The sequence below is a fragment of the Bos indicus x Bos taurus genome, chromosome 29, assembly GCF_003369695.1.
Source record: "Bos indicus x Bos taurus breed Angus x Brahman F1 hybrid chromosome 29, Bos_hybrid_MaternalHap_v2.0, whole genome shotgun sequence".
In the NCBI taxonomy this organism is placed as follows: Eukaryota; Metazoa; Chordata; class Mammalia; order Artiodactyla; family Bovidae; genus Bos; species Bos indicus x Bos taurus.
Window position 1 is genome coordinate 5,350,876 of NC_040104.1, and position 11,856 is coordinate 5,362,731.

Here is an 11,856-nt window from a genome sequence, read left to right on the forward strand (position 1 = left end):
AAGAGCCTCTTGATGAGGGTGAAAGAGAAGAGTGAGAAAGCTGGCTTAAAATTCAACACTCAAAAAATTAAGATCATGGCATCACTTCATGGGAAAGAGATGGGGAAAAAAGTGGAAGCAGTGACAGGTTTTCTTTTCGTTGGCTCCAAAATCACTTTGGATGGTGAATGCAGCCATGAGATTAAAAGACGCCTGCCCTTTGAAGGAAAGCTATGACAAACCTAGACAGCATATTAAAAAGCAGAGACGTCACTTTGCTGACAAAGGTCCCCATAGTCAAAGCTATGGTTTTTCCAGTAGTCATGTACAGATGTGAGAGTTGGACCATAAAGAAGACTGAGCACCGAAAAACTGATGCTTTCAAATTCTGATGCTGGAGAAGACTCTTGACAGTCCCTTGGACTGCAAGGAGATCAAATCAGTCAATTCTAAAGGAAATCAGTCCTGAACATTGAACATTGAATCATTGGAAGGACTGATGCTGAAGCTGAAGTTCCAATACTTTGGCCACCTGATGTGAAGAGCCAACTCATTGGAAAAGACTCTGATGCTGGGAAAGACTGAGGGCAAGAGAAGTGGGTGACACAGAATGAGGTGGTTGGTTGGTATCACCAACTCAGTGGACATGACTTTGACCAAACTCCAGGAGATATAACAAATCAAAGTGTGTTATAATTTTTAACCAAATTGATTTAAAAAAATAGAAGCTGGTAATTTCTAGCAACAGAGAGGAGAGGGAAAAATGTGTACCCTCAGAGATGCTTGATAGGGTAGAAACTGGTGTAGCCTTTTTGGAGGAATTTGTCAGTATCTTTAAAATTGTATAAATGGATCTACTCTTTGATGAGGAAGGTTATCATACAAAAGAGCTTATACAGGCGCACAGGTACATATGCAATGTTATTCGCTGTGTCGTGACCTGTAATAGTAATAAAGCCTAGAAAAACATAAATGTTCCTCCACTGGGTAAAAGCCATGAAATATGCTGTCCACATACTAGGAAATGGGCTTCTCTGGTGGCTCAGATGGAAAAGAATCCTCCTGCAACGCGGGAGACCTGGGTTCGATCCCTGGGTTGGGAAGATGCCCTGGAGGAAAGCATGGCAAACCACTCTAGTATTCCTGCCTGGGGAATCCCTACGGACAGAGGAGCCTGGTGGGCTGCAGTCCATGCGGTCTCAAAGAGTCGGACACGACTGAGCGACTAAGTACCACACTAGGAAATATCACTTAGCTTTTAAAAAAGACTGAAAATCTCAAAGTAAAGATACAGAAAATGTTAGTGACACAACAGCAAATGAAAAAGAGAAGATTATAGGATGAGAGGATTTATGTAAAAAATGAGTACATGTTCGAAACGAAACAACACATTAAACAAGGTGTTGGGGGTATGGTCACCTCCGAGGGGAGAAAACAGGCCATCGAGGACACTGGTTTTCACAGAAAGAGGGACCGCACAGTTAAGCGTTTAAGTTATACGTATTCATGTATAATATACACATTATATATATGTAATATATTATGCATGAATTTTAATATAACATATATATTATACATGCATTTTAATATAAACACATTTGTAATAGAAAGTGGCCAACAAGCATGTATGAAGATGTTCAACATCATTAACCACCAGGAAAACGCAAGTCAAAACCATAGCGGGGAACCACTTCACACCTGCCAGGCTGGTGGGGCCCAGACAGTGTCAGCCCTAACCTGCGCTGGCCAGGATGGGGAGAGGCTGGAACCCTTGTACGCTGCTGGGGGAGGATGTAAAATGGTGCAGCTGCTATGGAAGAGGGCTTCAGGGTTCCTCAAAAATTAAATACAGAATGACCACATGATCCAGCAATTTCACTTTTCTGGGTAAATCCCCCCAAAGGGAAAGCAGGGCCTCACACAGATCCGTGCACACCCATGTTCGCAGCAGCAGTCTCCACAGCAGCCGAAGCTGGAGACAGCCCCACGTGTCCAGCAACAGGTGAGCAGAGAAGCAAAGCATTAAAATAAGCCAGACATAAAGGGCAAATACCATATGATTCCACAAAAAAAGAGATACCAGAAAGGCAAGGTCACAGACACAGCAGAGCCGAAGAGAGGTTCAGTTCTCTTCAGTCGCTCAGTCGTGTCCAACTCTTTGTAACCCTATGGACTGCAGCGCGCCAGGCTTCCCAGAGCTTGCTCAAACTCATGTCCATTGAGTCGGTGATGCCATCCAACCATCTCATCCTCTGTCATGCCCTTCTCCTCCTGCCTTCAATCTTTCCCAGCATCAGGGTCTTTTCCAATGAGTCAGTTCTTTGCATCAAGTGGCCAAATATTGGAACTTCAGCATCTGTCCTTCCAGTGAATATTCAGGGTTGATTTCCTTTAGGATTGACTGGTTTGATCTCCTTGCAGTCCAAGGGATTCCAAAAGTCTTCTCCAACACCACAGTTCAAAAGCATCAATTCTTCGGCGTTCAGCCTTTTTTATGGTCCAACTCTCATATCCATACATGACTACTAGAAAAACCATAGCTTTGACTATCTGGACCTTTGTCAGCAAAGTAATGTCTCTGCCCTTTAATACACTAAGTTTGTAAGAGCCTTCCTTCCAAGGAGCAAGTGTCTTTTAATTTCACGGCTGCGGTCACCATCTAGAGCGATTTTGGAGCCCCCCAAAATAAAGTCTGTCACTGTTTACATTGTTTCCCATCTATTTGCCATGAAGTGATGGGACCGGATGCCATAATTTCAGTTTTTGAATGCTGAGTTTTAAGCCAGTTTTTTCATTTTTCACTCTCCTCTTTCACTTTCATCAAGAGGCTCTTTAGTTCCTCTTCACTTTCTGCCATGAAAGTGGTATCATCTGCATATCTGAGGTTATTGATATTTCTCCTGGAAATCTTGATTCCAGCTTGTGCTTCATCCAGCCCTGCATTTCTCATGATGTACTCTGCATGTAAGTTAAATAAGCAGGGGAACAATATACAGCCTTGACGTACTCCTTTCCCAATTTGGAACCAGTCTGTTGTTCCATGTCCAGTTCTAACTGTTGCCTCAGTTTAACCACTAGAAAAACTACACCAGGCAAACTGAAAGTACTAAAAAATTCTACAATGAATTAAATATTGTTTTTGTTGTTTAGTCGCTAGGTCATGTCCAACTCTTTGCGACCCCATGGACTATATACAGCCCACCAGGCTGTTCTGTCCATGAGATTTTTTTTCAGGCAAGAATACTGGAGTGCGTTGCCATTTCCTTTTCCAGGGGATCTTCCCATGCCAGGGATCAAACCTACGTCCTCTGCATTGCAGGCAAACTCTTTACTGCTGAGCCACCAGGGAAGCCCCAGTGACTCTGATACCAACCAAGAAAGCAAATAAGAAAATACCCAGAAAGTACAGTATCTCCCACCCCTGCAAAATGGTTCAGAGGTGACATCACCATGACAAACTCCCAGGGGTTGCTGGGCAAGAGAGATCCCGAGAGGAGGGGACAGAGGACAGTGGACACGTAACTCTGGGCACCGATGCAATCAGATCCTGAGGCTCCAGCCCCACGTGGAGCCTGCGGTCAGCTGGTCACCTCTCCGCTTCTCCAGCCTTCCACTGGAAGAGGGTGTTTGGGACAGACCCTCGGGCTCTTTTAGAAGGAAATGGCTGGGACTTCCCTGGTGGCTCAGTGGTAAGGAATCTGCCCGCCAGTGCAGGAGACACAGGTTCAATCCCTGATCAGGGAAGATCCCACAGGCCTGGGAGAAACTAAGCCCACGTGTCACAAGTACTGAGCCTGTGCTCTAGAGCCTGGGAGCCACAACTGCTGAAGCCCAAGCACCCTAGAGCCTATGCTCCGCAGCAGGAGAGGCCCCTCAATGAGAAGTCTGCCCCGCAGCTAGAGAGTGGCCCCTACTCGCCAGAACTAGAGAAAAGCCCGTGCAGCAAAGATGACCCAGTGCAGCACAAATAAATAAATACATTTCGGTTTTAACTGTTTTGTTTTTTTTTTATGAAGATGTCACCGAAGGTGAAGAAGGAAGCCCCTGCCCCTCCTAAAGCTGAAGCCAAAGTAAAGGCTTTGAAGACGAAGAAAGCGGTGTTGAAAGGTGTCCACAGCCACAAAAAAAGATCATCCGGATGTCACCCACCTTCCGGCTGCCCGAAACACTGCGGCTCAGGAGGCAGCCCAGCTATCCTTGGAAGAGCGGCCCTAGGAGAAACAAACTCGACCCCTGTGCCATCATCAGATTCCCCCTTACCACCAAGTCAGCCATGAAGAAAACAGAACTCACTGTGGACGGCAATGCCAACAAGCACCAAATTAAACAGGCTGCGAAGCTCTGTGACACTGACGTGGCTGAGGTCAATAATCTGGTCAGGCCTGAGAGGGAGAAGAAGCCCTACGTCCCACTGGCTCCTGGCCATGATGCTTCAGACGTTGCTGACAAAATTGGGATCATCTAAACTGAGTCCAGCTGGCTAATTCCAAATATAAAAGTTTTCACTATGAAAAAAAAAAACAAAAACAGCTTAACAAAAAGGAATGGGATTCCCCCCGCACCGTGTCCTTCCCATGACGGACAGTCTAGAAGGCAGCTTCCTCCTCGTAGAACCCCCACCAGCACCCTCAAAGAACACACGCCATCCTCCCCATTTTGCAGATGAGCAAACTGAGTCCCAGAGCTAACAAACCACTTCCCAAGCTTGAGAGAAAGCAGACAGCAGCCCACAGCAACAGAGGGGCCCCGGGGCCAGCTCTCTGGGTCCCTGCTGTCCCCACTGGCCTCCACATCAGCAGCGCTCTGATCCGCAGTGTCCCCGGGGCGCCCGCAGGGTGGACAGCCCGCTGCTTCCTGCACAAATATGTCCCAGGCCCAGCAAAGGAAGGGGCTGGACGCAGCCCCCACTCCCATCAGAGCCTCCCCATTCTGAGAGCGTGTGACCATCCCAGGGGCCTTGTAAGCCACAAATGTCCAGCTCCTTCCAGGGCTTCTGTGATATCGAAGTATTAAGTCCACTAGGTCTACCTCCCAGAGGCCCTCACCCCACCAGAGGCCAGCACTGGCCCTCAGTTTGTCCCCCAGCCAAGCTCCCTTCACCATGGGCTCTCCCATCTCTGAAGCTAATGTGGTCATGTCCCCAGGCCAGCTTTAAACAGGCTCCGCTGTACAAACCCCATGGGGACAATGGGCTCCGAGCCCGTGCCTGATGGGAGAAGCACCCACGCAAGGTCAGCCCATCAGCGGGTGGACAGATGAGCAGATGTGCCCTGTCCAGCCGTGCAGCGCTGTCCCACGCTGCAATGTGCACACGCCACGAAAGCATTCCGCTGAGCATGAAGCCAGAGTCCCTGCGGATGAAGTATCCAGAGCAGGCAATGCCATAGAGACCTGGGGTAGGGGGTGGGAAGTTTAAAGGGTGCAGGGTTTTATTCTGGGCCCAGGGAAATGTTTTGTATCTTGACAGAAGGGGTGCTTGTACAGCACTGCGAACGAACCACGGAATTGTCTCCTTTAAAATGATTAGTTTTATGTGACATGATTTTCACCTCAATTTAACAAAAGAGAAAAAAAAAAGATCAATTCAACACCTTTCCCCTGCATTTCCTATCTCCCTCCCCCAGCTAAAGTCTCCGGAAGCTTCCAGTGCCTTCTGGACCACATCCAGACTCTGCAGCTTGACCTGGCCTCTTTCAGCAGAGACCACCGGGTCTCTGAGGACAGGGTCCTGGGACGGAGCCTACCTCCCCCAGAGCTGCACAGTCAGCTTCTGTTTGCCTTCCTGTCAGCCAGACACCCTGACAGCAAAGGCCCGGGCCTCCTCCACCATTCTACCCCATCCTATCCCCAGCACTCCAGCAGGTACCAACAGTGACAGCGTCAATAAGAGAGATGGTACAAGCGTCAAGCATGTGTCAACGCAGTGACCTACTGGGAGGAAGTACCGTTACGCCCATTTTACAGAAGAGAAAACTGAGACACACAAAGGTGGAGTCAGCTGCCCGAGCGCCCCCCACCATCAAGGCTCAGCCCAGGTCACCACCACAATACCCTTCACCCAGTGCTGCCGCGAAAAACAAGTCAGACAGCGGACGGGATGTTCAAGGTCCCACACGGGAGGGAAATCCAGACTGTGTGATAAGAGCTGCTAGACCTTCCAGGCCAGAAAGATCAAGGACCTTATTACCCAACAGGCACCACAGCTCTGCCACCAACAGCTCCTCCCCCAGCCAGGGACATGCAGAGGGTTTCACAGGCAGTATTTTACACTCCCGAGCAGGGGGAGGAACCAGGTGAGGACACAGGATACACAGAAGCTAAGTAAGTTGTCCAAAGTCAAATAGCCACTGAGCTTCTAGACCAGTGGTCCACAACCTCTTTGGTACCAGAAACGGATAGCATGGAAGACAATCTTTCCACAGACCGGGAGGATGGGGGAAAGGTATGGTTTGGGGATGATTCAAATGCTTTACATTTACTGGGCACGTTATTTCTATCATTATTATTGCATCAACTCCACCTCAGATTAACAGGTATTAGATCCCGGAGGTTGGGGACCCTTGCTCTAGACCCAAGGGGTCTGACCCCCAGGGCCCCCGACCTTAGCCTTGGCAAGCCCACGCGGCAGGACAGGAAGTCCTCACCTAACTACAGCCCCCACCACCACCCCGTGAGCAAATTCTGCTAAATGCCTGAGCAGTGACACAGCGCAGCTGAAATTAAACGGGTTCCAAATACGACGGGATGGCCACAGCAAATGCTGGGACGCGCGGGTGGACTGGGTAAATTCTTGGAACTGCACGGGAGGGTTACAGGCACGTGGGCCCCCGCTTTGGGAAGCAGAGGGTCCTGCCAGCAGACTCTCCATGGACTCCCCACTGCACTTAGTTAACTCGATGCTCACCTGCGGGCCGGGCAGTGAGCATCTGCAGGACCACCCCACTCCCGGGGGTGGTCCCGGGGCCAGTGCAGTGGGGCCAAAAGGGAGAGACCCCGGCCGTGAAGCTGGGGCCCACCACTCCCAGCTCCAGGGTCACTCCAACAAAGGCATTTCCTTGGGCTCACCCCTTCAAATTGCAACAGGAAGCAATCAGGAAAAATAATTAGCTACCAACTTACCAGCTCCACTCTGGGCTGTGGCATAAATCTAACACAGAAATCAGGGACATGACATGTCAAGAGCAGTCAAAATAGTTTCTGCAGAAAGTTCCCTCCCTCTCCTTCCATTTTAGGACGAGATTACCACATTAGCTGGGGCTCTAAAAACCTCGTGTTGACATGCTTCCTTAATGTTAAAATAATCAACTCTATTTTTTGCCTCCTACGCGACCAAGCTCCACAAATGTGATCCTTCTCCTTGGGGGCTCGAACTGCAGGACAGGCACTCCAGTCCAGCAGCATCACCACCCCAAGGTCCAGGAAATCCGAAACTGCAACGCAGTGAAAAGCTACTCTGCCGGCAGAGAAACCCCACCTTTAAAACAAACATCTTCCCCCCCACCCCCACCAAAAAAAAACCCTTTTGCCTCCGTGATCCAGGCATTTCCGGAAAGAGAAGCAGCAGTGTCGGCCTGAACTACCCAGATACTGTCATTGTTTTTTCGCTGGTATCAGACGGGGCCAAGAATGTAAACAGACTCCTGAGAGAGGCAAATTCAGCCTGAAACTGCCAGGGGTCTCCGGGGATCGGGGCTGGGAGGCAAGAGGACTTGAGGAATTACCCCTTCTCGCCCCCCCAAACCTCAGCGGAGGGGCCGCAGCCCCGGGAATGTGACCACAGAGCCAGGCCAGGACACCTCCCTGCAGTGTCCTCGCTGGAAATATTCAGGGAGACAGCTGTTTGCCTTAAAGAGGCCCAGACAAAGGGACCCGAGGCCCCCCACCCCCAACTGCCACCAGCAGAAGAGCAGCCCAGGGCGCAGAGGACTCCCGATCCGGGGTCCACTGGGCCAGCCACACTCCAGAAAAACAAAACACTCACGTCGGAAGAGAATGGTTTAGGTAGCGAGAGAGGCTTGCTTCAAAAACCACATGGCAATCTCCAAATTAAAAGAACATGTGTAGCTTTTCACAAGGCGCTTCGTTTCCTGAGTCCTCCTGACCTCAACTCCACCCCTTGGGACACACCAACAGTTGGAGAGAAAGGTCCCCAGGCTCTGATCTCCCAAAGGGGGTGTGTGTATACAGCCGAGGCCCCCACGCCGCAGGCTGGGACCCCGTCACCCCGCGTGGCAGCCCCACGCAGCCGGGCCCCGCGGGGATGGACACCCGCTGGGTGTCACGATTTGGGGGCCCCAGCGGCCCAGACGGGGGCTCCGAGTCGGCCGGGCACACCTGGCAGGTGTGAGTCCGCTGGGAAACCGACAGCGACGCAGATGAAAGGGGAAGCGCCGCAGGCCAGGCCGCCCCGCGCGGGGTTCAGAACTTTCTCTGCGACTTAAATCAGTTCCTGGAGCTCGCAGGCCGGCCGCGCGGCCATCGGAAACAAGCTCGGGAAAAGAGATCCCGACGCAGGGCGGCCAGGCCTGCCTCCAGGCCGAACGTCCCCGCTCCGTGCCTGCCCGCGGGGCCGGGGTCCCCACGGTGCCCGCACGGCCTCGCCCGGCCGGCTCCGGGCGAGCGCACTTCCGAGCGCGCCCCGGGGCCCGGGCAGGTGAGAACCCGCCCGCGCCGCACCTGGCGGGGTTGGCGGCGCCCGCGCGCCCTGCTCGCCGGCCCGGGACGCGCGGGACGGGGCCCGGCGTCCCCGGGAGGGGCCCGGGCGGGCGAGACAAAGGGCCCGCGCGCGGCCCCCGGGCGGCGGGCGCGGCGGGGGGCGGCGGGGCCCCGCGGCGCGCGCCCCAACTCGCCCCCAACTTGCAAAGTCGCTTCGGCGGCGGCGCGGCGCACTTGGCCGCGGGGCCAACCGAGTCGCCCGGACGCCCGGGCCATTGTCCCCCCGGCCCGCGCCCACCTACCCGCGGCGGGGGCCAGGCTGCAGCAGAGCGCGAGCAGCAGCAGCAGCGGCGGCGGAGGAGGAGCGGGAGACCGGGGCGGCGCCGCCTCCATGTTGTCCGGAGCCGGACGGGCCCGCGCCGCGCTCACTCGGGCTCCATGGCGCGGCTGCCGGGCTCCTCGCGCGGCTCCGGGCGCCTGCCGCCTCCCCCCTCGGGCGCCGCGGGCCAGGACGACGGGGGAGGAGGGAGGAGGCGCGGGAGCGGAAGCCGAGCCGCGTCTCCGCCCCCCGCCGCCGCCGCCGCCGCCGCCCTCCGCGCCCCCCGCGCCTGCCGCGCCCTCCTGCGGGCGCCCCCCGGAGCCGGCCCGCTGCGAGGCGACCGCCGCGCGCGGGGTCCCAGCGCCTCTGCCCGCGCCCCCTGCCCCCGGGGGCCGGGCGCCGGGGCTCCGCGGGGGCGGGAGCCCGGTTTGCACCCCGCAGGGCCTGGGGCCGGATCGAGCCCCGGAAGCAGGTGTGTCACCTGTTAAGAGCGGCCAGGACCGAGCTCGCCCGGTGGGGAAACTGAGGCACGGGGCCGGGGTGTGCGAAAGGGCTTGCCCCAGGGCACGCGCGGTCAGGCATTTTCGGGGCTGGAAGCCAGGCGCCCCTAGCCAGGTGCGCGCGCTTTCCGGCGACCGCAGCCACCCCAGCAGGGTCCTCCTCGGGGCGGTCCCACGACACCTGTGCTCACCGGGGAGGGGGCCCGGGAAGGCGACCGCCAGGCGGGGCCGGGGCAGGGACAGAAGCGGGTGATGGCGAGGGGTGGGAGCTGCAGGGGAATCGGGGTAGGTTTGAGGTTGACTTTTAAACTGAACGTATACCCTCGACATTAGGATACGCGAAGACTGAGAGGTAGACACGTTGTTCTTCCAAATATGCTTGTAGGCGGCCTCTAGGATGCAGACCTCACCTTTGATCATTCAACAAGCAGGCTCTGAACCACCCCTCCCCAGCCCCCACCCCCGCCCCCTGCCCACCTGAGCATCAAGTTCGGCTACTGAACCCTCCGGGACACAGGAAGCCCTGGGAGGGGCAGCACAAACTCTGGAACCCATAGGCCCAAATTCAGACTCTGGTTCTGCTGCTTCTTACAGGGTGTGCCTTGTTGCAAGTGTGTGCTTCAGTCGTGGCCTACTCTTTATGATTCCCTGGACTGTAGCCCACCAAGCTCCTCTGTCCTTGGGATCTCCCAGGCAGAATTACTGGAGTGGGTTGCCATTTCCTTCTCCAGAGGATCTTCTGACCCATGGATCAAACCTGAGTCTCCTGCATCGCAGACAGATTCTTTACCCTCTCTGAGCCATCAGGGAAGCCCAGGGGTGTGCCCTTGGGCAGGTTCAAATATAACCTCTCTGGGGGGAATTCCTCCCCTTACAAAACAGTGAGAACAACACTTACCTTGCAGGTGCTGAGACAAGGATGGACAACTCACCAGAACAGCCCCGCCCATGGATACAGGCATTCTTCATGTATTTGTGACAACTTTACAAAGCTGGTGCTCAGGCAGAATGTCTCTGTCCCCTAGGGTTTATATTCTAGGGAAGAAGACAAACAAAAACAAGAAGATAGATACATTTAAAACCAATGCAAACAAACCAAAACACCACTAACAGACTCAGGAATGCAGTGAAGAATGAGGGTGTTGGGCTGCAATGCCTGGGGAAGTAGGGCTGTCTGAGCTACCACTGGGGAGCAGTAGGAGAATCTGCCTGCCAAGGCAGGAGACGCGGGTTCAGTCTCAGGGTTGGGAAGATCCCTGGAGGAGGGCATGGCAATCCACTCGAGTATTCTTGCCTGGAGAATCCTATGGACAGAGGAGCCTAGCGGGCTATAGTCCATGGGGTCGCACAGAGTTGGAGATGGCTGAAGTGACTTAGTTCACAAGGGACTTAATTGCTCTGTGACATGTGGGATCTTTAGGTGCTCTTTGTGAACTCTTAGTTGCGGTATGTGGGTGGAGTTCCCTGACCAGGGGTTGAACCCAAGCCTCCTGCATTGGAGTGCAGACTTTTAACCACGGGACACCCAGGGAAGCCCCTGCGCTGGAACTGTTTTTACCCCTGTTACCCACATGGCTTACTCCCTCACATCTTCAGATCTTCAGCTTCTCAGCCAGACTCTCCCTGACCCTGCTTGGAGATTGCACACAACACCCCCTGCACCACCCACCCTTGCCAGCACTTCCTGCTCCATTTCTCTGCTTAATTTTTCTCCTTTGCACTGACCAACATCTGACAGACTACTGTTTACTTATCTTTCTTCCCTCCACAAAAATAGACTTTCACTTGTTTTATTCCACGTGTATCCCCAGAGCCTACACCAGGGCCTGACACAGTAGGTGCTCAATAAATGTTTGTTGAATGACTGAGTGAACTGATAAGACCTGATTTATATTTATAGAAGGATCACTCTGGCTGCTGAGTAGGGACAGGACTGTTAGGATGAAAGAGAAGATGCTGGGGACTGGCCAGCAGTGGGTACCACAGTAGCACCCAGGAGAGATGGCGGCTTGGATGGGTGAGGGTGGGGGGCTCACAAGGGGCTGGATTCTGGATGCTTTAGGAAGAGCTAATGGGACTCCTCAAAGGCGCCGGTTGTGGGAAGGAGGAGAAGGGGCCCTAGGGTGGCCCACCCTAGGGGCTCTGCTTGTTGAGTAACTCAGGCATGTCCCACTCTTTCAACACATGGACTGCAGCGTACCAGGCTTCCTTGTCCTCCACTATCTCCTGCACTTTGCTCAAACTCATGTCCATTGAGTCGGTGATGCCATCCAACCATCTCATCCTCTGTCACCCCTTCTCCTCCTGCCTTCAACCTTTCCCAGCATCAGGGGCTTTTCTAATGAGTCAGTTCTTTGCATCAGGCGGCCAAAGTATTGGAGCTTCAGCTTCAGCATCAGTCCT

General features: G+C 53.9%; 1 protein-coding gene across 5 annotated transcripts in view; it reads right to left on the minus strand.

The window, feature by feature from the left end:
- LRP5 (LDL receptor related protein 5) overlaps positions 1-9,142 on the minus strand; it is a 123,815-nt gene extending 114,673 nt beyond the window's left edge. For all 5 annotated transcript variants that reach the window (XM_027532741.1, XM_027532739.1, XM_027532742.1 and 2 more), the window contains exon 1: positions 8,937-9,142. In XM_027532741.1, coding sequence (XP_027388542.1) covers positions 8,937-9,027 — 91 coding nt within the window. In that variant the 5' untranslated portion in view covers positions 9,028-9,142. The remainder of the gene's footprint in view (positions 1-8,936) is intronic.
- Positions 9,143-11,856: the final 2,714 nt, after the last annotated feature.